We start from the raw sequence: 26,379 nt of genomic DNA, 5'->3' as shown, positions 1-26,379 counted from the left end.
GTTTTTTTTAATTCGATTTTTTGACACTTGAACTTAGCTATTGTCTGAGGAGCTGGGTGCAGATCACAGCTCATCAGGCTGGAGGCTGCTCTTTTGGGCATTTCCCCCAAATGCTGCTTCTGTAGCATGTTGTCTCCTGTGAATATGAAAACTCCCACTTCACTGCCCTGCTCCCTCCCTACCCTGGACCACCAGCCTTAGGGGGTCTTCAAGAAAGGTCGGCTGTTTTGTTCACTTTTAGAATACAGTTCCAGTCGTTATTGGTATCTGTTATTTCAGATACTCCTTGGTTTGCAGCAACATCATTTCAGCACTGAAATATCTGGCAAAGAGACTCTGGCAGTAGAACTTGCTCACCGTAGCTTCATGCAAACTGGGGCTGGTTAGTCCCCAGTTAAAAGTTTTGTGTCTGCTTACAGTTTTGAAGGCCCACCTCCTTCCCCCAGATTTTGAGGTAGGGAGCTTGGTTGCCCAGTAGAGCCTAAGGGGAGGATCCCAAGCTTACAGTGCTGCTGGTCAGACGTCAGATTTTAATTTAATATTATATCAGAGTGCAGAAAACCTCTGGAAGTCAAGACATGAATTGTCCAAATGGCTTAGGCTGTGTTCCTTTTATTTGAAATTCACATCGCAGAAATGAAACAAGTAAAAATTCACTTGGAAAAACAGTGACTACTAAAATCTCCTAAACCTGAAAAACTCTAGGATGTCAGCGCTGGGATCTGGCAAGCGACTCCTTTCCAGGGTTAGGAAGCCAGACTGGGGCGTTCCCTAGGAAGGTTCGCCTTGGGGGCCTCTCTTTCCCTGCCCGCCTCCTGCTGTGATGTGCGACCCTGCGAAGCCGCTTCTCTGGCAAGGGCAGCGGTTTGTGGGGTTCCCAAGGCCGAACTCCGCTTCCTTAGACTGCATTTTATTTTATTGAGAGCACCGTTGGCATAATAAAATGAAGGGGACCCACTACTCCCCTTGTCTCCATAAACACTGTCCTCAAGGACTTTGAGACTGTTATCTGAACACCCAGAGCGGTCTTCAGAAGTCGAATTAGCCTTCCTTTTATAGGCAAAAAGAAAAATGGAAAGCGATTAAAAGCAAAAGGGCCGGGGAGAAAGAGTAGGGTGGAAGAGTGGGTGGGGGAGAAAGCGGGAGGGACGGAGAAGAGCCGGTCCAGCAGCACTGGGGGGAGGGCGACCAGAGCGGGTGCGGGATGGAGAGCAGGGAAACGCTGAGTCACCCTAACCGGCCACCGGGGACACCGCGGCGACCTGCCGCAGCCCGGGGAGGGCTAGGCATCTCCTTAGAGGCCTTCTTCCCGCCGCCGCCGCCGGAGGCTGGCCGTGGAGCTCGGCGCCGCCCGCCCGCCTTTGTCACCGGCTCGGAGCGCGGCTGCGAGCTCCCGCGGTGGGCTTTGTTCTGGCGGAGCAGGGTAGGACCCCTCGCCCCGCCGCGCCCCCGCCCTCCGCGAGCTGGGGACGGTGGGGGTGGGGGCCGGGCGCCGGGGACGGGGACCCGAGGAGCGTCGGCGGGCGCCTCGGAGCCCTTGATTTCTTCCTGCGCTCCTTTCGTAATTGAGCTGTTCTTCGGGGCGGGGGCCGGGCGGCGCCGGAGGAAGGGGAGCGGGAAGGGGGCGCCCGCTCTCGGCCAGCCGCAGCGGCGAGCGCAGGTCCCCGCGCATCTGCATTGTGTGCGTGTGTGCACGGCCGGAGAGGTGCGGGCGTCTATGAGGAGGGGAACCGCTGAGGCTCGGCCCCGGGTTCCAGGTTTCTGGCAGCGGAGGGGCGCCTCGCGTCGGCGCCTGGTTCTCCCCTAAGATCTTCTCTCGAAGTGCTTGGGGGCCGCGCGTGGGCGCTGTGGACGCACCCTGGGTCCAGGGGCTGCCCACGCGGAGCGCGCAGATTCCCCGGTCGCCGAGGCCTGTGGCTGGGGACAAAGAGGCAGACGGTCGGAGATAGCGGAGGGCGGGCGCGCACAGGATCCAGGCGCGCACCCATCGAGGGTACCTCTCCAGGAGCCCCCGCGCCTCGGAGCCCGGGGCTTTGCGTCTGGAAAGTTCGCCCCTCGCAGAGCCCGCTCCCTCCTCTCACCCTTGCATTTAGCAAAGGGCGTGGGATCGCCTGTTACCTTCTTCCTAGCCGCCCCCAAAGGTGTGGGCCAGATTGCAAGAGTTGCTGCTCTGTTATTGTTTGTCAAACAGGCCCTTTCTCCTGGGAGAGGGGCGAGGGGCATGTGGCGGATCCTGGGCCAGGATTACATTAATCAAAGCATTATTTCCCCAGAGAAGCCCAGCACAAATGAGAGTAAATCCTAATAAAATTGGATCGCGGAGAAATGGTACGCTTTAAGTAATCTGGGCCGTCTGATAACAATCTCACATTTATAAGATGTGGGTGGGTCTTTAAAAAAAAAAATCTGCACACCTTTGGCCTTGGCTGCTGGGTCCAGATCGGGACGGGGGACAGTCCTCACCCCGAGCTCAGCTGAACATCTGGAGTGAGAAAGGGACGTGGGCAGCCCTGGAGTTCGAGGTTCCGCTCCTAAGGCACTCTCGGCCTGAGTGCCCCCCTGGAGCATCTGCAGGGGCCCTGGACCTCCCCCCACCCCCGTGCCCTGCGAGGACGCGGCTCCGTTCCTCTGGGATCGTGACCCCGCCGTCGGTTTCCAACGACGCCGCAGGGTGCGCGTTTCCCGCGGGTCGCGGCGCGGAGCCCACCAGGCGGTCGGCGGGACTCCCAGTTTTCTCCGGCTCCCGGTACAGGGCCCGCCGGGTCAAGGAAGGGGGTGACTGCCGGGGACGCCGGGGGTGCTGCTGGTTGGCGACGCTTCTGGTGCTTTCGGGTTGTCCCAGACTGGCAGCAGGCTCGCGCTTCTTCCGCCTCCGTACTCCGTGTGGTAGAAAACTTTCCGAAGCCCCCGCGCGGCCAAGCCGGAGAGACGAGCTCCCCTTCCCACCCCGAGCTCCGAGCAGGCAGGTGGAGCCCACCGGCTAGGAGGGGGGCTCCCCGGCAGCGCCCATGCCCCCTCCTGCCGCTGGACCCGACCGAGAGCGGGCTAGGCGGTGACAAGTATGAGAGCGCCGTCACCAGCCCTTGGGCGAGCACCAGCCTCCCGGCTCCGGGCACCTTCCGGGGACGCGGGGCCGAGCCTGCTTCGGCGCCTGCCACCCGGCCCCTCCTCCGCGCCCGAGGCCAAGGCCCCGCGAGCGGCGCCCCCTGCAGGCCGGCGCCGGACGAGCCCGGTAGGCCCGGCCGCGTGGGGTTCACGCGCTGCCCACGGCCGCGCCGGGCCCGGCGGCCGCGGAAGGGGAGAGGGCAGGAGGACGGCGGGGGGCGCGCCCGGCCGCTCTGCCTCGGCCCTTCCTCCCGGCTCCCGGCCCCTCTACGGTCGGCGCCTGGCAACCCCCACTGGAACCCGCGGCCCCAGCGCCTTGTTCCCGGCCCGCTGGGTCCGGAGTCCAGAGAGCATCGCTGTCCCCTCGCGCGGCAGCGCCCGGCACCGGGGGGTCTCCCTGCGGAGGAGAGCGGCTCGGAGCGGCGTGCGGGCGGTTGTGCGTGCGTGCGAGGGATCGGTATGTGTGTCTGGGTATGTGTGTGTGTGTGTGAGTGCGGTGTGCGTGATCGGTATGTGTGTGCGCCCGTGTGTGCGTGTGCGGGGTGTGTGTCCGGGTATGTGTGTCAGGGTCTGTATGTGTGGGTGCGTGATCGGTGTGTGTGTCGGCGGTGTGTGCAGCGTGTGTGTGCGCGTTGGGGGTGTGTGCGCTCGTGCGAAGTGTGTGTCCGGGTCAGTAGGTGTGCGCGCCGCATGCGTGATCGGTGTGTGTGTATGTGTGTGTGTGTGTGTGTGTGTGCGCGCGACGTGTGCGTTGGGGGCGTGTGCGCGCGTGTGCGCGCTTGCGGGCTGTGCGTGTGCGCGGGCGGCGTGCGTGGGCGTGCGGTGCGCGCGCAGGGCAGGGCAGGGCAGGAGGTGGTGAAGAATGCGCCGCTGCAGCCTGGAGATGTATATCTGCCACCTAGAGCTCCCCCGCCCCCACGCAGGTGTCTCCACCTTCGCCTTCATCCCTTCTGAGGCCCGAGAGATCCCTCTTGGGGCCCCGGAATGTTCACGGATCCCCGGACTCACGTGAGCCGGGGGAGCCCAAAAGGGACAGTGTTCGCTGAGAAATGCGGCCGAGATCCTTCCCAGGCTCCCGCTTGCCCTTGAGACTGGATTTCAGGGGCTTGGGTATTTGCTTCCTCTTGGGTCTTGGCCTTGAAGAGGGCTTGCGTGGAGGTTGTTTTTATGTTTGGAAGCATAGAGTAGAAGTAGGAACCAGTTGAAAAATCACTTTTTAAGCCGGCCAGTTTCCTGGCTCCTTTCTAGTGATGGGAAATTTTTTTTGGGGGGGGGGGGGTGAAAACACCCACACCTTTTCAATTCTGAAATAATGACTTCCCCTTCCTCCAGTCTCTGATTTCCATAATTTCATACAAAACAGGACTGTCAGTTATCTCCTATTAGAAAAGAGAAAAGCAGACTAATAGAAGAAAACTTGGGCCAAATGAAATTCCTCCTACTTACGACGTTAACCAGCCCCATACAGATTGTTCAACTCTCAAGGGAGAACACAAGGCAGGAAGAATTCAGAAAAAGGCTAAATATTTCTCTCCATCATTGAGAATATGAACCCAATTGCCCGACTGTGTTTTTGATAACATGACTTTCAGAGGATCCTAAAAATAAACTTTATAAATACTTTTAGTGTCCTCTTTTTGTCCTAGTGTTTGCATCTAAGGATTTTCAATAATTTGGGAATACTGGTGGTATATATTTTTTGTTTCTTGGATTTAGGTGGGCATTAGGTGGTTTAACGCTTAGCGGCATTTCATTTTAAGACCTGTTCTGGAGAAAGTCCCTAAGTAAAATTTGCACACTTACCTCCAAAGACCCTCACCTACCAGCATCGTCATACTATTTGTCACTCCTTTTTATAAGATATTGTATAGACAGCTAAATTTTAGTAAAGAATGTTAATAGTAAGATGTCAGTGTTTAACTAGATGAACTTTGTTTTTTGGAATCAAAGTTTAGCTTTTCTTTGAATTATTTATCAAGATGTTTGCCCATAGGCCTTCCTAAGAGAAGGACAAGGTAGGGGGTGGGCAACCACTAATTTATTTAAAGCATATGTAGACGTAAGATTAAAAAACTAGCCTTTTGGAAAACAGTAATAACTAAACCATGTCTATAAACACCCACCTTGGGGACTGTGAAAAAAGGAAACCTAATTACTCTCATAGAAAACAGCCTCAGTGAACAGTTAACTAAAATATTGTATGGCAGTCCCCCGAAAGCTCCTCCTCCCCTTCAGTATAAGACCCTTTGGTAATATACACATATTTATACATGATGTAAATATACATATGCACAAGGGTAGATGTTTATGTACATAACATAACAAAATATATACATACCCCAACTGAATACATTTGCATATAACATGCCCATGTGTAATATACCAAACTTCCATGATTAACAATACATTCTATCACAGATAGTCCTAAAATAAAAGAAAGAGCAAATCTTATCCCTATTGAAAACAAGTTTAAAATTTCTTTTGAAATCTGAGTTGTGCCAGCCCTAGATGACACCATAAGAGTCAGTAGAAAAAAATCCATGCACTATATTAATATTTTCAGCATGTTCCCTTTTAAAATACTACAAACAACTCATTTTACATAAATAAAAAAGCATCATACATAAGAATTTAAAATATAAACATTCTATCTAAATTCAGGTACTTTTCATCTTTTTTCCCCTGCAAATGAAATGCTATTGTCTTATGACAAAAATTAAATTCGGCATGCAGTGAAAAAGAACATTAGTTTTATTTTTCATTCTGCTGTAAAGAAAACATTTTTAAAGTAGTTTAATTCTGTAGCCCTTTCTATCATTAAAAGACTTTCACTAGTCTAGTGATAATTCGAAATGGGAAAGCAAGTTGGAGGCACATATTTATCCTTGAGATGATTTGTGTAATATGGGATGGCATGTTGCTTATTTGCTTCTTTTTAGATATTGTTTTGAATTTTTGTATTTTCAAAGACTTTTTTTTATTAAAATGAATACATTGGCAAGACTCCAAGTGCTCCTTCACACTGAGCAAATGTAAAGAAACATTATACATTAATGTTATGGTTGAAGAGTTATTTGTTCTCATTGATAAAAAGAATCAGAATGATAAAGTTTTGAAATTTTCTTGAAGACCATGATAGAAGGAGCTCTTTCATGTGAGTTATTTTTACTGACATTACAAATTATTTTATCAGCTTTTCTATGTTTATGTAAATGTGTATTTCTTTACTGAAAATATATATACGGTGTTTATGATGGCATTTATTCCCACATGTAATTTATTGCTTGTTTATTTCAGAGTATTTCAAAGATTGATGCCTCATCCGTGGCATCTAAATATTAGTGATGAGCTTGTGAAAATAAAAAAATCAGTTTAGCCCAAGTGCTATTTTGAGGTTTGTTTTTTAATCTGTTAAAATTTGAAGTTAAAATAATGGAAATACCATAAATGAAAAAAAATTTTTTTAAGAATATTCTTGAAAAAAGTAAAAGAATTTTACTCTAGATGGAGTTTTAAATTAACTGTAAGTTAGGTTTTTATTTTAGAAAGATTTCTACATGATAGTGTGGTTTGGTAGGAAAAGACACATGCTATATAATGATCTAAAATTGAACAATGTGTATTCAAAAATTTCTAAAATTGAACAATGTGTATTCAAAAATTTGGATAAAGAGTCATTCACTCTAAAAGTGTAAAAGCATCTTTTCTGTCGAGTTAATTAATGAAGTGAGTAAAGCACTGTTTTAGTAAGCTCAAGTTACACATATAGAAAGATTTGTAAGAATAAATACTTTGGTGTTCTGTGGCCGGAAAGCAGACAGAACTATAACATAGCAAATACAACTCCCCAGAAGGTAGGCATCCAAGATGCAATTTTTAAAAAATTTGTCAGTTACAGCAAAGAAGGAAAATAGCTTATTAACTCAGGGCAACTATAAAATGTTGACAGATATCAAGTTTCATAGCCAACCAGGCTCTTAGAAAACTGCCTGGATATTGATGGAGACCAACTTATTCTGTGAAAGCAGTTTTCGAAGTGAATTATTTTCTAAATAGTCTCATACTGAAACTCCAGCTTCATGGACTAGCCATCTTCTCCCTCCCTCTCTGCCTTTCCTTTCCCTCTCCCCCACTTTGCTTTTTTTTAAGTCTGTAAGCAGTTGGGTGAGTCTGCTTTAGTGAGGTTCTGAGAGGCTTCTGCGGGGAGGGGGGGTTCAGGTACTCAGCCTCACTGTTTAGACACCATCAGTGACACATGTTGAGGTGAGGTGCATCTATGCTTTCTCAAAACCTTATTCTCTTTCCTCATCCAACTGCTCTCATCTTTTAAAGAGAGAACTAGGCAATGTCTACCAAAGGCAAAATAAGTGAGAGAATTTAACTAATTATTTGAAGAATTCAGGCATTGCTGCACACCCTTCTGCCTAGCTATTAAAAAAAAAAAAAAAAGAAAGAAGAGAGAGTGAAATTTGAACAGTCTAGACTGGCTATCTATAGTGACTAAATTTGTAAGCTAGCAACAGATTCTAGAAGATCTTGCCTGATTCTTCATTGCACTGATTAGGAGTGATAGAACACACCTGAATGGACCTCAAGGTGAGATAGTTACTAGATAAATAAATAAAAAGAGAGGAGGGGCCTGACTTAACCAGGTTTGGTGGAGTGCATTGATGGAAGTTATTAGATAATTGTTCACCTTTCTACTTAGCCCCGTGAGAGGAGACACACACATGTATTATAAAATACATTAAATTAATGTTAAATAGCCCAACTGGGATTGCTGAAGTTATTTACATTTAGCAGTGGATTAAAATGTTAGCATTATACATTTAATGAATTAGAATCCTGTATGCTTGGACTTGGAAACATGTGCTGAACACATTTTCAAGGGTCTTGTAGGGAGGACAATTTTCTCAGTGTAATATTAATTCAAAGGTGCAGTTTCTTTACCCTTATGTGAGGGACAAAAATATGGCAGGACAATATTGTACATTGTAGGTGGTAATTAGGCCCATAGACTATTTTAAAGTAGTCTTTGGTAAAGTAGGATAAGGTTGAGCATGATTTGGGTTCAGCTTAAAGAACATTAGTAAATCTTAATGATAGGCAATGTTTAAGAAGATTTCTAGTGGCAAGTATTATTTTAAAAACAACACCTAGAATTTGTATTCATAAACTTTGCTTTCTTTCTCAAAAATTTCTGGAAAATTATGGAACTACTTTTTTTTGCATTCATCTAATTAAACTACTGAAGTATTATTATTCTAACACATAAAGCTACTCCAAGAACAAATAATGTGTGCTAGGTGGAAAAAATATATTGCTGATTTCGTATTTGCTATAATGTCAGGATGGAGTGGCTAGGTGAAAACTATGGGCAAGTAATACTTCATATTCATTTATAAAGTTGTTTTATTACACAAATAGAAATTGTTTATTAATCCTAGAAAAAGTGTGATCATCTTTCGAAATTTTTCATGATTCCTATTTCTAGATGCACATAAAAATAAGGAAATACTTAGAGTGTTAGTGTTTGCTTGCACAAAAATTAAGCTTCTAGAAAAATTTAATGAATTAATGAAGGAGTTGTAGCAACTGGACAGTTAAACCCAAGGCATACTTGTGCTATTTCCAGTTACTAGTCATCTTACCCTTTTTTTCCGCCTTGAGCCTCCCAAAACTTACACAGCGTGGAATTGTTGCAGAATCACTAATTAGTCTTTACCGCAGACCCCTTTCAATAAAATGATGCCATCCACCAAAGATTTATGGCAAAACAAGATAATAGACTTATTATTAGGAAGTTCTCCCGTCATAAGAATTTACAAGATTTTTTTGGGAAATAATACCTCTAGGGATGGCTCTTTTGCTTCTTTCTTTTCTCGTTTTAGAGCCAGGGCCTAATTCTCCACGTTGGCCATTGATCACGGTGCAGGCTGCTGAGAGGTAGCCATGTAATTTCTTTATCTTTCACCTGCAAATTACACACATTATTTTGCAGCTCAAAATAAGCATTCCCAACGAGCTGCATTCAGTAAATGTCTTTCACAGCATTAGTACAGAACTGAGGTACAAAAGAATATTAATCTAATACATTCCAAAATTCAAATACTTGTGATTAATAAGCATTATTATCTATAAATAAGGCCCTAATGATACTTTGGCAGTGTTGTAAACACAAGAATCAGAGGCAATTATTGTCATTATTGTTCGGCAAGTACTTCCCATGAATACCAAGCGAGTATCGCTGTCCAGTTCCTTGGCAAGTGAGGTTCCCATAAAGAAACAGCTGTTGGCCAATCAGGACTGGCTACTATTTACTGCCCTTAACCCAAAATGCGGGGTCCTTAAAGAAAGCAAAAGGAAAAAAAAAAAAAAACCCAAGACATCCAAAGAGTTTTGACGCGATTAAAAAATAAATACCCTTTCTAATAAATATAAAAGCATCTTGAAAATAGTGCTATTGTGAAACTCTGACTTTGGTGAGTTGGATACATTAGCCACCATTGTGTTCGCCGGAAGGAAAGGTCTCATTTGTGAGGCACTAGGCCCAGGGTGGTGGACTTCCCTGGAAGCAAAATCAGTGGACAACAAAACATAAATGCAGAAACACGAATTATCCTTTTTTTTATTAACCTTCCTCAGGCTGCACAGAGCTTACCCCTGTCTATTAGCATCAACCCACCAGACCTAGCTGTTACATGTGTGTGTGTGTGTGTGTGTGTGGTGAGAGTGGGGGACCCCTTGTAGTACAAATAAAGCAAATTTCTCATGTTCATAGGAAACGGCAGAGTTTCCCACATGCTCTCTGCCCTCTGGGTCTCAGCAGGCAATGCTGGACCAGCTTGGGCTGTGTGCACGAACTACTTCTAGCTTGCAGTCTCAGTCAATTCAATAGCATTGGTTAGCAGCTAAACTGGTTTTTCTGAGAGGGGCGAAAAGTTTCATAGATTTTCCTAAGGGATACATGCATTAAGCATCAAATATAGAGTTGTCTATCTTTAAATTTTCTTTTGCCAAGCCTTATGCTTTAAAGATGTGAAAGGTACCCAGTAGGGGTTGGAAAGCACTGAGTTGGCTCCCCAGGGCATTGGAGAAACCCAGGAGTGTTGGGGTGGCAGTGGGCAGGGGATGTCGAGAAGGAACCCTTGTTGGCTGCCCAATGGTGGGCGGACGTGGTCTTCGGGGAGCCCATTGAAGAGGGGTGAGGTTTTAGAGTACAGACTCCCCCACACCCAACCTGAGAGACCCCTCGCTGCCATCACTTCAAGGGGAATGGGGTTTTCCCCTCTTGTCTCAGGGAACTGAGACAGCAGTAGGAATGCCATTGTTCTCTGCCTTTTTCTGGGCCATGGAGAGTGACCACCTCTGAGATGTCCCTCTGACTCCCTCTGAAAATATTCTTGCCACCCGTGGCCTGGGCTTTGTCATGGAAGCTAGGTACCCGTGCTTGCAGAGCCACTGCTGGTGGGAGACGATGGATTCTAACCCAGGCCTTGGGCACCTTCTTCCCCCTCTTCCATTTTGAACTCCTCTGCATGGCCTGGAGGGTGGATGGTCCACCAGGATTCAGAAGCGTGTGCTTAACGTCTGAGTTAGGGAAGATGAGAGGAAAGTCAAATCTTTTCTCATTTCCAAGCATAAAGACTCAAAAGAGAATTTCCATGACAACAACAGCAGCAGTAATAATAACGACCACATTTTACCATGGGCTTACCACGTACCAAGTATTGAAACACATCTTGTGTGCGTTGTCCTGGTTAAGCCTTTAAACACCCCGTGAAGCTCACCGTGTATCCCAGTTTGACAGGTGAGCCAACTGAGGCTTCCAGGGGCTGAGTCACCTGCTGAATGTCCCAAGTGGTGGTACCCAGGTCTGAACTTCAGTCACCTGTCTTGGAGACAGTGTGTTTTTTTTTTTTTTTTTTTTTACCAGTGATGCTTTACTGCTTTGCAAATTCTGAGACCCTGCCACATTCTCCCCTTTTTGAAGATCCCCAGCTGTCCCCCCACACTTAGGGCCATCTCTGTGCTTGCAAAGCAGCCTAGTGACAATTGTGACTGCAGCACCCCCAAGAGTCTCGCATCACAATCAGAATGCTCACGACCTCTGTGTGCACCAGTACCAGGCAGCCGTCTCCCAGCCCTCCATGATTGTGAGAGCAGAATAAGGCTCCACAAAGCTCTGTGGATTAAGCAGAAATGAGTATTACAATTTAGGTTGGATGCTCCATTTATACTGAGGTGTAACAAGTTAAAGGGCCTCAGAAGGTGCATAAGTGTGTGTCTATAAACCTTGCGCTGAATAGACAACAGTGGTGTGTCTGTTGCTCTGTATCCGGGCACCCAGGGGGGGAGGCTGACCTGTGGATGAGAAGCATCGTCTCTAGGCGTCTCTGCTTTCCAGGCTGATGGAGGAGCCGGTGGGTTGGTTCCGCTCCTCTCTGTGCTCCGCTTGCAAACACCCTCGTAGGGAGCGTGTGGATGCCTCGCAGCCACAGGCAGAGCCACTGTATTTAACCTTCTCACTGGTCCCAGCATCATTCAAAGACAATGGAGCTTTTCTAGGCAACCCAGGGATCAATCAGCGAGGCTGGACTGTGTGCCCCTCGGGGAGTGCCTTGAATCTGGGCCACGGAGCAGAGTGTGCAAGCCTGATTCCCAGCGAGAGGGAAAAGATGGGGTTTCGTTTGGGGCCTGAGAGGAAAGAGAGTCGGCTGTGGAGCCCTGAGAAACACCAGTGCTCCACGAGAGACCAAGACACCAACGCTGAAAAAACCTCTGTAATGATTTCACTCTAAATGAAATCTTCCTTGCCGCCACTGGTCCCCAAAGGGCGAAATGTTATTTGTAAAGGTCAAAGTGAAAAGGTTACTTGGCTTTCAGAAAATGACTTTCACCAAATAATTAATTAGTTATTAGTTAATTAATATGCTGCCTCATTCCAAGAAAGAATTAAAAGCAGTTTATAAAAAATATGTGACAGAGGAAACTAATTTGGGGAAAATGAGCCAGGTGAAGTCAGCATATATATACTTGTGCACACCCTCAAATGCTCACTCTGCTTAGAGATGTTAGAAAGTCACATAAATGACAAGAGATAGGGTTTGCTTTCCCCCCAGCAAAGAGAGGGAAAAATAATAAAAAGAGTTTTACAATAAGGATCTATCTGTGTTAACTTTTATTTAAAAAAGCACTCTTTTCAAGATGGACAGTCAATTACATATGCCTTGAATGTATTTCTTTAACATCTTTAATATAATATTTAACCTCCAAGAAAATGTTCTGAAAAGAATTCACTATTATATCTTTTGTTTTAAAAGTAGAAAAAGCTAATCTTGAGTCCATTAGAATTTTATATTGGAGGAATAGTGTTATGATATTCTTTGACAGTTTTTAATCCTAGCACTTGGCACTCACGTCCTATATTTACTTCCCATAAGATAATTTGACAGTTTGCGGCATATAGATCACGTCTGCTTCTTCCCAGTAAGTCACAGGAAATCAATAAGTGATATATGTTTTACTGTTCCTTCTATTTTTTGTTTAGGTAGTCAAGAGGCAGATTGTATAAAGAGTTCAGTAAGGTTCCTTATATTTAAGAGTATAGAAATTCATGCACGAAGCCGCAAGTAGGTTAGTGATGTGGTTGCCGCATGTCACCCTTCTGGTCCCAGTTTCTCATCTCTTAAATCAGGGGATGGGATTTAGTTGATCTCTGAGCTGCCTTCTAGTCATAAAATTCTGTGTTTTGAATTTTCTGTCATCTAGAGAATCCATTAATGTACGCATGATTTTTAAATATCTAGTTATATTTCAATTGGTAAAGAACTTGCAGGGAAAGGAGATTACAGGGCATGCTATTATGCAGTGTAAATCAATAAAATGAGAATGTATCCATTGACAACATTTGTATTTTCACCTATTACAGAGCTGTGCCATCTCTTTGAATACAATACACTTTTATGCCCCATTAAAGCATGCCTGACATAGCTTTCAACTACTTGCAAATGCTGAGAAGTTGAAAAACATAACATTTACAAAAGATACATCTGGTGCATATTTATATAACTTGGAATAAGGAGTCATTTAAATACTGCTGAACCATCTCCATATTAGGAGAAACGATATTCCAGGTCCATATGTGAAATCGCTAGTGAAATACGTGTAGGTTTAAATTTCTCTTACGCATTTTTTTTTTTATTTAACGCACTCTAGAAGTATGGAAATATTGATTAGGGCTTAATTCAATTGGAATTTCTTTCCCCCTGAATTTTATAGATTGCATCATTAACTCTAGTTTCTGTTCAGAAGAGATTAGTTTTGAAAATAGTGTTTTCTACTTAGGAGACTTGCTTCCTTGGTTATGTTAGTTCTTAACTTGGGGACCATGGGCCCAGTAACATTCAGAGGTAAACTTCAGGCACTCTGTGATGCTCCTGAGTTGACATGCAAACAGTAGGAAGTGTAGATAAGCAGATAACTTTCCCCCCGAAAGAGATCTAACTTACGTCTGTATCTCAGAGAGGCTAATTGTCCTGGTGGAGTGGAAAGACTTGAAATCATAAGAAATACTTGGGGCTACCCCTTACTAGTCATTGAACCCACCTCCTGCAGGACTTATCTGTGAAGCAAAAGGATTGTAGTAGATAACCTCAGATGCCCCGTCCAGCACCTGCATTCTCCAGCCAGAAACTTACCTCCATCTATCTACATGCTTAAGCCACCAATGCCCTCAGCATTTGTTCTACCCACTGCATCCATTTTTAGGTTGCTCTTGTGGAGTTTCTGCATGAGGCTAGGCTGAAGAGCAAGCAGGGCTGCATACATAGCAAGTTGAGGGGGAAAAAAAAGCACACCTAAAAATTGTACAGTTCTTCTAGAATGCCATGTGGTACAGCATATGAAATATAACTTTTACCCTCCAGCTCACACACACACACACACACACTTTAATTAATGTTATGGGCTGTGCTTTAAACTGAGAGAAGTGAGAAAACCAAGGTTAAGGATGCTCTGTTCTTCACTGTGTAGAAGGAAGAAAGAGACAGCTATGTAAATGAAGGCTTTCGCATCTCCTTGTCAATTTCTTATCTGTTGTCAGTTTGAATGATTTTTAAATCAGAAGAATGCTGAAGATCTGTTTTCCCATCAGTTTTTGAGCCCAAGGAATTTGGAGCTGAAGTTCTGAGCCAGGAAACAGTCCTGTTTTGAATTCAGAGGCTCTATTGCTGAGCACAGATGCCAGGCTAATGATAAATTCCAAGAGGTTCGGCTTGATATTTCAACCCCAAGGTCAGAGAGAATTCCTTCCTTGGAGCTGGGCAAATGAAGAAAGCCAGGGTGGCCGGGGCCTGTCCAGTGGTTACCCTGGAAGAGGAGGACAGCGCCAGGCTGCAGGGACCTGGTCAGCCAGGCGACACGGACCTTTTCTAAGTAGAATATTGTGGTAATGGGCACTCCTGGCCTCAGGAAATACAGTAACTCTCAATTTCTATATATTTCACATGTTGTAGCTCTGACATCCGCAAGGCTTTCTAAAATTTTCACTTTATAGTTAGTTATGGTGGTGTCATAGAGCCCCAACCTCTGAAGCTGACATGATCTATTGTGCAAAAATTCTTAATTTGCAAGGTGTTTATTGGACAGATTCTCTCAGATTTAGTTATTAATGAACCCTTGAGATGGATCATGCCGGGGTGGGCTAACTCTACACACATATTGCAAACCAGATTCCAACCTCAGAGGCCGGCACCCACTCTACCTTTCTTTCCTCTCATTCCCCGCATACTTTTCTATATTGCAGATTTATTAAAAACTCATTCAGTACAACAGAGGTGATAACTTTTTCTGAGTTCAAGCCCCCACGGAGACAGTTGTTTCTCTGGGGGAGGGTCCTCTATGGAGATGTCTGTGGTCACGAACTTCATACCAATTCTGACAAATCATATACATCATGACGTGTCCTGATGACACCAGGAAATCTGAGAACATAGGGATTTATTTATTATTAATTCTTCTTTCTAACGGCTGACAGAACTTTTCATGACCAACTGAAATGATCAAAAAAGAGACGTGATTAAGTATTGAAATATCACAGACCAAATTTTGATGAGGAAAGAAACAAAACTATTTTTTTTCCCTAAAAGACCATAACTGTAATGTTCCAAAGCCTTGTCCAAAGAAGAGCTACGTCTTACACTGGATGTTTCCTGAAGCAGCTGAGTTATGAACCTGCTTCTTCCCTTGTTCACCTTGATGGAAAGAAACTCTGGTTTAGCCTGTGTTTCAGGCAACCCCAGGAAAGGGGAGGTCTGAGCCAATTTGGGCAATGATGCCACGTTCTCATCTTTGGAAGGAAGTGAAGTAGAAGACTGCCAACACTCAGTGGCATTTGTCTACATTAGAGGAGATCTGAGTGACCAAGTTTTGTACCCTGAAGCTCCATATCTGGCTGCTTCTGATTCTCTCTCCCCACCCCCCTACTCATCCCCTGGGAAGAACAGCCACTCTGGACTTTAAATGTCATTTGAGCTTTCTACCTCAGAATATTCTCAGGGGAAACTCTCTGTGTACATGAATAAAGCAACCAAAATAAAATTGAATGGCATGTCCTGGGTGATTTAGGCTTAGGTGAACCATCACCCCTTCCATCAACACTGTATCTGTTTATTCATAGGCGTTAATGCTATTTGACTTCCAAGAAGAACTGAAATAAATCATGTCCACAGTGCCTTAGAAGAAATACCCTTACAGGTTGAAAGTATCATTACCTCCGCAGTGACTTCCTAGTTGCCCTCTGCAGAAGATCATTAAGACATCCCAGGAAATGGAAGGTAATGGAGAATAAACCAATGAAAAAAGATCTCTGCCACTCCTGCCAGGCACCTTATCCAGACTTTCCTAAGTCCTTTCCCTAAGGCTTGGGTGGTTCCCCCATACTTAAGTACATTCCTTATTCGGATTTGGAAACCTCATTTGTCCATCATGGTAATTTGGGGGCTGGATCGCAAGATTCAGAACTGGGGGTCGAGTTCCACCTGGGAGAAGTTATGCATCGGCGCAGGTGGGAGCCGAGATCCCTCTGCTTGGCTTCTAGTCTGGGGTCTGTGCCTAGAGAACATTTTCTTCTCTCTCTTGAACTTCTGTATTTATTTATTTATTTATTTATGTGAATTCCAGAGCAGTTTTGCTGAGTAAATATGAAACAGGCATCGGGATGGAGAGAAAAATCAGCTGCTCGGCTCCCTCTCTGCTCTCCAGTGCAGGCACTGACGCTGGAAATCTCTACAGCTCTTCTCCAGGTGTGGTTTAGAAAACAGGACCATGACTTTGCAAAAACGGCTGGGACGGTTGCCTAAACTATACGTTTACCTTCTGAGATGGAACGCATTATCATTTTAAATATAGAAACATTTCCTTTATTGACTAGTCATGTTAAGAATACTACACAAGTTCTCAAATTTCCATTTTTCCTTATACTATCAATTGGAAGGCTTTTTTTTTATTCTGATGAGAAAAATGATTAAAAGAGATAAGGTAATATGCTTTTTAAAAGTATGAGTCTCCATAAGAAAAGGCATGGGCTACTAAATTATGTAGATCAAGTGGCCTAGCTTATAAAACTATTCCTTCCACCTTGGGAATTCATGGGTATTTGCTGTGCCGTACTGAGGGTTCCTCTTGTAGATCCAGAATTTAAGAAAAACCATTTTGTCAATGATCTGCTGTGAGGGAGCAGTGCAAATTAATTACTATTGAGGAAAGTACATCATGTGTCTATATTCTTAAACAGCTGGGCTGTTTAGACCAAAATGAGTGATAATTCATCTATAAATTCCAGTTAAGTTGGTGAACCAGTTAACTCAGTAAACAAATTAAGTAGAGCTAAATTAAAAAAATAAATTGGATGGGTCAAGGAGATCAAAATCAAAGAATGCTCTAAAGGAGTCTGGACGTGTTTTTCCAAGTGAGGAATTTCTTGTGATGCCATTTGCAAAGAAGTGAAGATAGAGCTTGCAAAGATTTTTTTTTTTTTTTTGGTCAATTATTGGAGATGAATGTGTACATCTTGGGGTACATAAAGTAGGAAAGCAAGTAGAGAAAAAGGCTTAGCTAGAAACCTGGAGTTTTGCAACCAAAATATTATTTAGAAACCTGCATATGTTTTGAATATTAGAAGGCTTCCCTTTCTCTTCTTTCAGTTATGCTGTTTAAAGTAGCTCATGGTTTTTATCAGCTTTCTTAACCTGAGTCAGATGAATTGGCCTTTGCTGATGTTTCTGGTGCCTTGGATACCTTTTCAACTTGTTTTCTAAGGAGACAGTGTGTATATACTCTTTGTGCAGAAATCATTTTGGCCATTTCAAACCTCTCGGTTTTTTTTTTTTTTTTTTTCCCTTCCATTTTGCTGTGGATTTTCTTCCCTTTGGTCCTTACCCCCTTTCAATATTTCCTGGGCTTCCCTGATGGCTCAGATGGTAAAGAATCCCCCTGCCAATGCAAGAGTCCTGGGTTCGATCCCTGGGTCAGAAAGATCCCCTGGAGAAGGGAATGACTACACACTCCAGTACTGTTGCCTGGAAAATCCCATGAATAGAGGAGCCTGATGGGTTACAGTCCATGGGGTGATAAAGAGCTGGACACGACTGAGCGACTAACACTTTCATTTTGCTTTCACTTTCCTTTAATACTTAAAATCAAATATCTCATGCCCACATTTGCTATTCTTTGCTTTGCTCCAAGGTTCCTTTCTTTCCCAGTGATATTGATGTATTTCTTTTCTGCCCCACCACCAAGTTTCCCTCTCAAAGTCCTTCATGAATCTATTGACCACCCTTTATCCCTGCATCCTTATCTTTTCCTGTTCTCTCTGCTTTTATGGTCATGGTCTGTTGTCTTCTTCCAGTAGAGTTGTCCCAAGCTATCAGACATTTCAAACCTGTCTATGTTGACAGGCAACTAATTTTCATACAATTTTCTTTTGGACTCGCTCCCTCATTTTTTCTTTTATGAAGTTGCTCAATCCTGCCCTCTTCTCACGGGCGCAGATCCTGTCTGTTCTTCCTCACTTGCCTTCTTGGGTTCTTTGTCTGGTGGGCTTTGGGTCCATCCAAGAGACTCTAGGTGAAGAGTTCTGATGAGCCCAGTTCCCAGGGGCAGTTTAGGACAGTCTCTTAATGGCTAAATAAATGGTGCATCCACACCCATCCTTTTGAAACAGACTTGGCTGGTCCCAGGAGGACCCCCAGGTGGAACGTTACTCTATGTAAGCATTGAATCAAGGGAGAGGAAGGCAGGTTCTGACTGGGGCTCTCCCCTTGCCACTGTTGGTTTCACCCTGGGGAACACTGGATTCTCTGCACCTCTCTGCATTCTTGGAGATTCCAACACCCAACTCTTAGAGTTTTTGTGTGAGCTGTGCGCTGGGATGTTTCCAGTGAATGTGAGTTCGCCCTGCACTTAGAGACTGCAGAACACTTAAAGCTTATGTCAGACGCAGCAACCCAGGAGATGTGATGGGAGAAATAATGCTGTGAACGTAGCGCTTCAAGTGTTCCAAAAGTATTCAGATCGTCCACCTTGCTTCATCTTTACGATGATCCTGGGGGCTGCTGAGGACTCTGGGCCCTTCGACAGTGACCCACTTGGGACCACTGCTGCCATGCAGTTCACTTGGGAGGGAAGAAATGCGCACTGAAAAGCCATGTGGGTATTATGGAGGCAGTGGGGACGAAGAGGTCCTCCCGAGTGTAGAAAATTGGAGCCATTCAGCCCGTTAGAAGAGAGGAGTTTTATGTTTCAATCCCAAGTTCAGAGAAAAGAAAACCTTTCCTTTTCTTTCCTCTTTGCTGTTGTTGGCAAGACTCTGTGAGACGGCGACTCACATAGAAGACACACACTGGGCCAAATTTTCAAAGAGCCTCTATGCTTTGCATGTGTTAGATTTTTCATGCAGAGCTGAAGCTCTGGGTGGTGGGGAAGTCTGAAGGGTGGAGGGGAGGGTGGGCACAGATGGCTTTTCACATTTGCCACCTCACTTTGAATGTGGAAATGTACTAATTTTGTGAGACTTGGTTTTCTTAAAAGTAGAGTTCCTTAAAGGAGGCTTATATCTTGAGCAGTGCCGTCTTTAAATGAACAGTTCTGCAGATGAGAAGGAATCTGTCTGCTGGACAGTGGTGAGAAGGTGCTTTATTGTTGGAAATAAAATTCATCCAAGGAGATGCCAAATTACCTTGCCGTCCGAGTGGGTTATGGTGACTTCCAATTGCTTGCAGGTCATGTCCAAACCTTTTTCCTGAGCACTTTTTGTCTCATATAGACCTTCGCTAGGGAACGATTAGATGTCTCAGAGTTAGCAATTTGATCACAGAGTCTTTTTGAGGATTTGGTCCATTCTCAGAAAGATTCTTTCTTTCCCATGTGACCACCACTGACTTTCACCTCTTTTGTTTTGGCTCTTTGCCAATTGTATCTGTTTGGGTAGAGAAGGTTATGCTGTGAAAATAGAAAATAGCCATCAAAATCTCAGTGACTTACAATAACAAGTTTGCTCCTTGATCCCATTTCTTGTCCATTGTCGGTTGCAAGAGTGTCCTTCAATCGTAGACATTTATGGATGCAGAATGGCGGGGTTTCTGCTATACCTGGTTCCACACTCACCACAGCAGGAGGTAATGGGGCCTGGGGAAGCTTGCCCTGACTTCTATAACTTCTGTCCTGAAGTGACACCTGTCAGTCCTCACATCTCATTGGTCAAAAAGTCACATGATCACACCTGACTACACAGTAGTCTGGTCCATTCAATCCTACTCTGAGCCCAGAAGGTGGGGGAAGAGCAATGCAAATAAACTGTCTATGAGGATCTCATCCTCAGTTACACAAAACCATACAGGACAAGGATTTCTCTCTATTTATCGTAATAGGCACTTACAGGGCACATTTCTCTGTCCTAGACATTTTCAACCCTGAATATTCATCGGAAGGGTGATGCTGAAGCTGAAACTCCAATACTTTGGTCATCTGATGCAAAGAGCCGATTCATTGGAAAAGACCCTGGTGCTTGGAAAGATTGAGGGCAGGAGGAGAAAGGGGTGACAGAGGATGAGATGGTTGGATGGCATCACTGACTCAATGGACGTGAATTTGAGCAAACTCTGGGAGATGGTGAAGGACAGGGAAGCCCAGTATGCTGGCAGTCCATGGGGTCACAAAGAGTCAGACACGACTGAGTGACTGAAAAACACCAAGACATTTTTGAACCTCACTAACACAGTGTCTCATGTCTCCACGACAGTCTCCAGGAACTGGCTGTTTGGCCTCCTTGGATGCCTATATACTCTGCAATGCTTTCAGTGCCCATGATTAGGATGAAAATAATAATGAAGAACAGAAACTCACTGGTGGAGAGAAACACACCTCTTAAACAGTTGCTTCAGCTCCTCTTCTTTCCTTTCTCTTGAAAGTGCTTTTCAAGTTTTCATTGAAGAACATCTTTGTGATCAGATTAACCAAATATTGACCCCAATAAGGAAGCTAAGACTCAGAGAAGATCAGTAGAGACCTTTCAAGCCTCTAATATGTGAGTTCAAGTGTTTAATTCATTTTTTTGGGGAAACGACTAATCACCAACACCATCTTCACCACCACCATCATCATCACCACCTCCACTTCCATCATCACAGTCACCATTGCCAGCATCACTAGTACCACTGTCTGTCACACTTGTGTTACCCGTATGATGTTTCTCTTACACCATCATGGAGATCATAACACTGGTAAGATTTTTAGTAATTACAAGGCAACTTTTGGCTCAGACGGTAAAGCGTCTGTTTACAATGCAGGAGACCTGGGTTCAATCCCTGGGTCGGGAAGATTCCCTGGAGAAGGCAATGACAACCCACTCCAGTACTCTTGCCTAGAAAATCCCATGGACTGAGGAGCGTGGTGTCCATGGGATCACAAAGAGTCGGACACGACTGAGCGACTGCACTTTCTTTGTTTTATTCCTACACATTACATAAATCCAGGAATTAAAATGTCGTGGAAGAAAGTAACAACTCAGAACTGTTTCGGACTGAGTTTGGATTAAACCTGTCACCCTCTTCAATTTGAATGTTTTTTTTTTTTTTTTCATTTTCTTCCTGTGCTACTTTATCCCCTCATTTACACTTTAAAGAGCTAAAAAAAAAATAAAAAATAAAAAAATGACACACTCCATGACCTCCAGGTTCCAGGAAAGGGCAGAATTTACTGAAGCACCAACTGAATTCCTTTACCACACGCATCACTCAGGTATGTTTTTTTGAAGTGCACAAGTGTGGCCAGGATTTCCAAAGCCAAAGCTGTTGTTTTTTTTTTTTTCCCTGCCAAACTCTGCTCAGCAACCAGCAGGGGAAGCTAGAAGGACCAGTCTGAAGGAAAGTGGCACAATTAGCCCGTGAATCTGCTTTGGCAGAATTGTGGCAATTGGCAGGTTTCTCTTCAAGAGGTCACCCATCTGCTCTGAATCGGGTGTGATGCTCAGGGCCTCTGGGGACAGCGGTCAGAGTGGGCTTTCTTTGGATGTGTTCCCATTGCCCACTGAAGTGAGGAGATCAAGGTTCCCTCGTCGCTTTGGCTTACGTGGGAAGGATGGCATCTTGAACCCCTGCCCGAGGCCTGTGATTTAACAATCCTTTGTGAGGCCCCTGGGATTTGTGTCTTTAAACACTGTTGCTGGTTGAGGTAATGGTGGGGAGTAGAAGGAATCTAGCCCGAAGCTAAAGCCCTGGAGCTTTACCCCACTCCCAAATATTAACAAAACAAGGATGTTATTAAATTACCAATCCCGGCCCCAATTGAATAGATGCCAAGAATTCCATGCTCCCACCTCACATAATATGTTTTATTTTTCTTCTGGGGATTTGTTTTCTGAATCAGTTTACTTCTTTGTGGTCCAATAATCACCAAATGGAATTCTCCCCATCTTTCATCCTTCATCATTAGGACAAAAATACAGTATCATTTTCTGGCAAGAAGTAAGTATCTCAAAATTAAAGACAATATTTTGTGACCAAAAAAAAAAAAAATCCCTCGAGTACTATTTTTCTGATGAATCAGAACTGGAAGTGATTAAGGGCTCAGTGCCTGAAAACAATGTGCCCTCATATTGTTCCTCCATGTTTGTTAGAACATCAAGCATCCTCTGTTAAGTAAGTGAAGGGGGGGGTACTTAACAAATCTTCTAAGCGAGCCATAGATAAGTGCATTGGCATGGTTTGAGGAAATGCATAGAAGAAATTAAAAATACTTATTTTATTGAGCTAATATTCCCTGCTGGAGATTAGAGTAGCAAATGGAGCCCACAGCTGTAAGAGAGATACTATTCATCAATTTATTTTCTATTTATTTAGTCCCTAACTGTCAACTTGAACTTGAGTAGAAGTTTTTAAATTGTAACTTACTAAATGCTTATAAGAGTGTTCCTCAAATATAGAATCTCAGATTGTATTTTCATAACAATATACTTAGTCTGATTTTATTTGAACTGAATTTTTTTTAAGGCATTCAGAATTCAAAATTTCTGAGAATCTTTGGGCTGACTATGATTTTGGTATGTTGTAGAGAATTATGATTTTAAGATCGTGTATTTTGATCATGCCAGTTTGGAAAATTCCTGATGCCATTTATAGCGCATTTCAGAAGGAAACATTTTTAAAGGCATTGTTTAAAAATCAGGGCTAGCTGTTTTCATTGCAGGCTGCTGCCTCTTAGCTGCTGGAATCAGAGCACACTCGTTGCAAGTGGCTGTGGTCAGTCTAATCACCAGTGTCTTCTTCGTGGATGTACAGCTATGGCTGTCATACAACTTAATTCTTAGTTTAGATTTACAAAGGGAAGGGTGTCTGGGATGCAGACATAGGCCCTGAGGTGGTCAGGAGGCACACAGGAGCTACAATAGTTAAGTTTCTTTAAACAATTTAAAAATTAGCTATTAATTTCTAAAAGTTGAATTAAAATTTTATAATTATTATTTCTAATTGTAATTGCTTTCCAAGTTGTGTTAGTCTCTGCTATACAACAAAGTGAGTTGTGTATATATATATATATACATCCCCTCTCTTGCACCTTTCCCTCCCACCGCCAACCCCACCCCTCTGGGTCGTCACAGAGAAGCAGGTTGAACGCCCTGCGCTGTATACGGCAGCTCCCCACTAGCTTTCTCTTTCACAGATGACAGTGTATATGCGTCAGTCCTCATCTTCCAGTCCACCCCACCCTCCCCTCCCCCTCGTGTCCGCATGTCCATTCTCGACATCCGCATCTCTACTCCTGCCCTGCGAATAGGTTCATCTGTACCATTTTTCTAGATCCCATGAATATGCATTAATATATGATATTTGCTTTTCTCATGGACCTTGAGCTTGTCATACAGGGTGAAGTAAGTTAGAAATAGTTAAGTTTCAGCGAGGAGTTACTGTGTTCCAGGCACTCGACTAAAGAATTTGATGTCCTTTACTCCATGTGGAGACAGTGACTATTTTGCAGTAACTATGACTATCATCATCTTACAGGTGAGGAAATGACCAGCTCGAAGCAGATACTAATTTTCCCTGCCCCCCTCACCCCCACCCCAATGAGCTGGCATGCGGTGGAGGCAGTGCATGGCAGAGTTGGGCTGCTTCTAAGAGGTTAGTCTTCTCCACTGAATGCCTGGGTGCGGTGGGGCTTCTCTTGCAGTGGGAACAGACCTGAGTGTTTAAAGATGGTCTTTCAAGCTCCTGGGGCAAAAGGTGGTAAGTGCAGATGACTGACTTAGCCTCCTCTCCCCCATCATAGAAATTCTCCTGCAAAACATCCATGCATTTCCGAGCAGGCTTTTCCATGGACGAGTTCGCGTGGGCACGCGTTCAATTCAAGTGTGCTTTCCTCCAGGGGGCTCTTCCACAAGATTACAAAGACTGGGAACCTCGCCCATGATTATTAATATTTTTTAAAAATTTCTTCTGGCTTCTATCGGGGCCCTATCAGTTTCAAAGATCGCTGTCAGGGGTGGGAGCGACTGAAGTTGAAATGGCCTGAAAGCGGAAACTTCTCTTCAGAGCTGTGCAGCCGGTGGAATATTCATAGAGACGTAATCTGACACAGGATACAGAGTTGGTGTCGAAACTCAGCTCCAAACCACAGTTGCTATTTGTAAAACTGGTCCCTCAGGGACCGGCTGGGGATAAGGTAAACGGAGGTGAGGGGCTGGGAGGGGGGCTGACTGAGCTGCAGGGTGACTGACTCAGGCCTAGAGGAGGGGCTTCTGGCCACAGGGATTAGGGTTCTGCGGGGTGTGGGGGGGGACAGGAGGGCCCAGCCCTTCACGTATGGGAAGGACCACCTCTCCCTCAGATGGGAGAACCCTTTCCCTCATGCCGCCTGTGTTTGAAGCTTGAACTTTGGAGGAATCGCTACAGAATCCTTATGCAGTTTGGCCAAATGGGGAAGTGACACCATTTGCTTTTTTTTCCCTGACAGTCTTCTGGCCAGGATATTGATGAAAAAAAAAAACCAAAATATGGCACCATGGATCCCGATGAGTGTCACCTTCTGATGCTGAAATTCAATCTTAAAACGAACCAAAGGGACCATCTACTGATGACCCACGTATCCTTTAAAGAATGCACACATCTCTCTCATTTCTTTTCCCTCCTTCTAGGAACTCTACTCATCTGTAGTTAATCTAAGAATTAACATTTAGCAAAATACTGCCTCAGTGCCTTAGTGAGGTATGTGCTGTGTGGCTCTGTTGATGAGAGCCCTGTGCTAATGAGGTCATGAGTTCAGTCCCCACGAGGGCTGATTCACTTGTCCATGGGCCCCCTGTGGACCCCCCGAGGGTCACTGGTCACCAGTGACCTTCTGGGGAAGAATCAACACAAATTCTTCACTGTTTGTGGGAAAAAACCAACTCACAGCAGATGCCTCGAGTTGACTTGGACCATCCAGTGGTCCCAGGGGTGACAAAACAGTACCCCAGAGGCTGCAGGGACTTCCTGCAGACTGTGACAGCGCTGTGCTTCCTGGGGTGGCCTGTGTGCTGGGAGAGGCTGCGTCGGTGTGGGGAGAGGGGGCTCCATCCTCCAAGGAAAGGGGAATGTCTTCTAGAAACAGTCGGGGACGGCAATGCCTACTCAAGAGGCAGATGGGGAGAATGCTTGAGGAGAATTTGGTTGAGTTTTCATGCATGCTAAGTCACTCAGTCATGTCGGACTCTTTGTGACCCCACGGACTGTAGCCTGCCAGGCTCCTCGGTCCACGGGGTTCTCCAGGCAAGAACGGCAAGTTATAGATCAGAGCAGTACCACCAATTCATCCTCTGACCTTTCAGAGGTTAAAGGATCTGGCCACTGTCCTCCCTTGTGGAACAGAGTATTGTTCATCCTTAGGAATATTTGCTCTTCCATAGGCAAAAAATATAGCAATGTTACTATACTGTGTATTCCTTTCACTAACAGCAAAACTATTTTTATGTGACCATTTTAACATCTTTTTAGCAAATTTCCTCTTAATGTTCTTAAGACCCATATATTTGAGGGGCCAGTATACCTAACCCTCTCTACTTTATGGGCTATTGTAAGAACTGGTTGAAATAAACTCCTTGAATATGTTTGAAACCTACACAGCAGTTCACATCTGTGTTGACCAAGTTTGTGGTCTGTAGGGCGAGAGTCAGAGGGAATGGCCACCTGGAGACAGCTGGGCTGAGTCGATGGACACCCAATGAAGGTGTGGGAGGCTCTCTCCGAGGACTGGAGGGCAGAGGCACCTGAGGGGAAGTCAATGAAGCCTTGACCTTGAGATTTGTTCCTGAGAGAAGGCTGCTGGAAATAGACAAGGTCAGAGGCAATATAGGGGCTGGCAACTTGAAATGGGAGCCAGTTAGAAATGGAAGCAAGGAAAAAAAGAGAAAAGAAATGGAAGGGAGCACCGTGGGCTGGGGAGTTAAAGGAAGCCAAGGAGATGGTGCCCAGGTCTGGTCTGGACCTCCCCAAGGCGGGGGTGGGGCAGGCACCTCTTCAGATGTCCTCAAACCATCATCCGAGAGCAAACGCCAGCAGTGTCGCTTCTCTGAAAACGCATCTGAATCCCAGTGTGACCAAGGCAGGTATGTTTCCGAAGAGAAGGGGAAACGGGCACCGCTGCACACAGCTGTGGTCCTGTGTGGTCCCACCCATCTTCTCAGAAAGTCCCTGGAGTAGCCACACCTAAGAAAGGCAAGTAACATGCATAGATAAGCAGCCA

General features: G+C 44.9%; 1 protein-coding gene and 2 long non-coding RNA genes across 15 annotated transcripts in view; 1 reads left to right on the top strand and 2 right to left on the bottom strand.

The window, feature by feature from the left end:
• The window catches only part of LOC139037844 (uncharacterized), a 69,842-nt gene that overhangs the window by 6,991 nt on the left and 36,472 nt on the right, over positions 1-26,379 (top strand). For 7 of the 13 annotated variants that reach the window (XR_011490780.1, XR_011490783.1, XR_011490784.1 and 4 more), the window contains exons 2-6: positions 15,785-15,941; positions 16,288-16,409; positions 20,405-20,689; positions 23,664-23,780; positions 24,613-24,741. This is a non-coding gene — a long non-coding RNA (uncharacterized lncRNA). Of the gene's footprint in view, positions 1-1,333; positions 1,424-15,784; positions 15,942-16,287; positions 16,410-20,063; positions 20,690-23,663; positions 23,781-24,612; positions 24,742-26,379 lie in introns of those variants that run through there. The other 6 variants (XR_011490781.1, XR_011490779.1, XR_011490792.1 and 3 more) reach the window with 6 other exon arrangements.
• On the bottom strand, positions 597-4,301 carry LOC139037843 (atherin-like). Its single transcript, XM_070475651.1, has 3 exons — positions 4,114-4,301; positions 2,415-2,482; positions 597-1,917 (listed from the first exon to the last, which is right to left on the bottom strand). The coding sequence occupies exons 1-3, from the start codon at positions 4,284-4,286 to the stop codon at positions 1,295-1,297; spliced, it is 864 nt and encodes a 287-aa protein (XP_070331752.1). The 5' UTR covers positions 4,287-4,301; the 3' UTR covers positions 597-1,294.
• LOC110143597 (uncharacterized) lies at positions 5,126-11,284 on the bottom strand. The gene is made up of 3 exons (XR_002315619.2): positions 10,830-11,284; positions 10,550-10,695; positions 5,126-9,079 (listed from the first exon to the last, which is right to left on the bottom strand). It is a non-coding gene; the product is annotated as an uncharacterized lncRNA (long non-coding RNA).

This window comes from Odocoileus virginianus, chromosome 2 (assembly GCF_023699985.2).
Source record: "Odocoileus virginianus isolate 20LAN1187 ecotype Illinois chromosome 2, Ovbor_1.2, whole genome shotgun sequence".
Taxonomy (NCBI): Eukaryota; Metazoa; Chordata; class Mammalia; order Artiodactyla; family Cervidae; genus Odocoileus; species Odocoileus virginianus.
Note: the sequence above shows the minus strand (reverse complement) of the source record. Positions and strands in the feature narration are given on the sequence as shown.

Excerpts from the sequence above, each read along its gene's own strand:
- LOC139037843 (XM_070475651.1), bottom strand. The coding sequence starts at position 4,286 with ATGCTTCCAAACATAAAAACAACCTCCACGCAAGCCCTCTTCAAGGCC. Across the intron at positions 2,483-4,113 it reads TTTGGGCTCCCCCGGCTCAC|ATGTTCAGCTGAGCTCGGGG; the intron begins GTGAGTCCGGGG and ends TTCTCACTCCAG. Across the intron at positions 1,918-2,414 it reads CCCAGCAGCCAAGGCCAAAG|CCACAGGCCTCGGCGACCGG; the intron begins GTGTGCAGATTT and ends CTTTGTCCCCAG.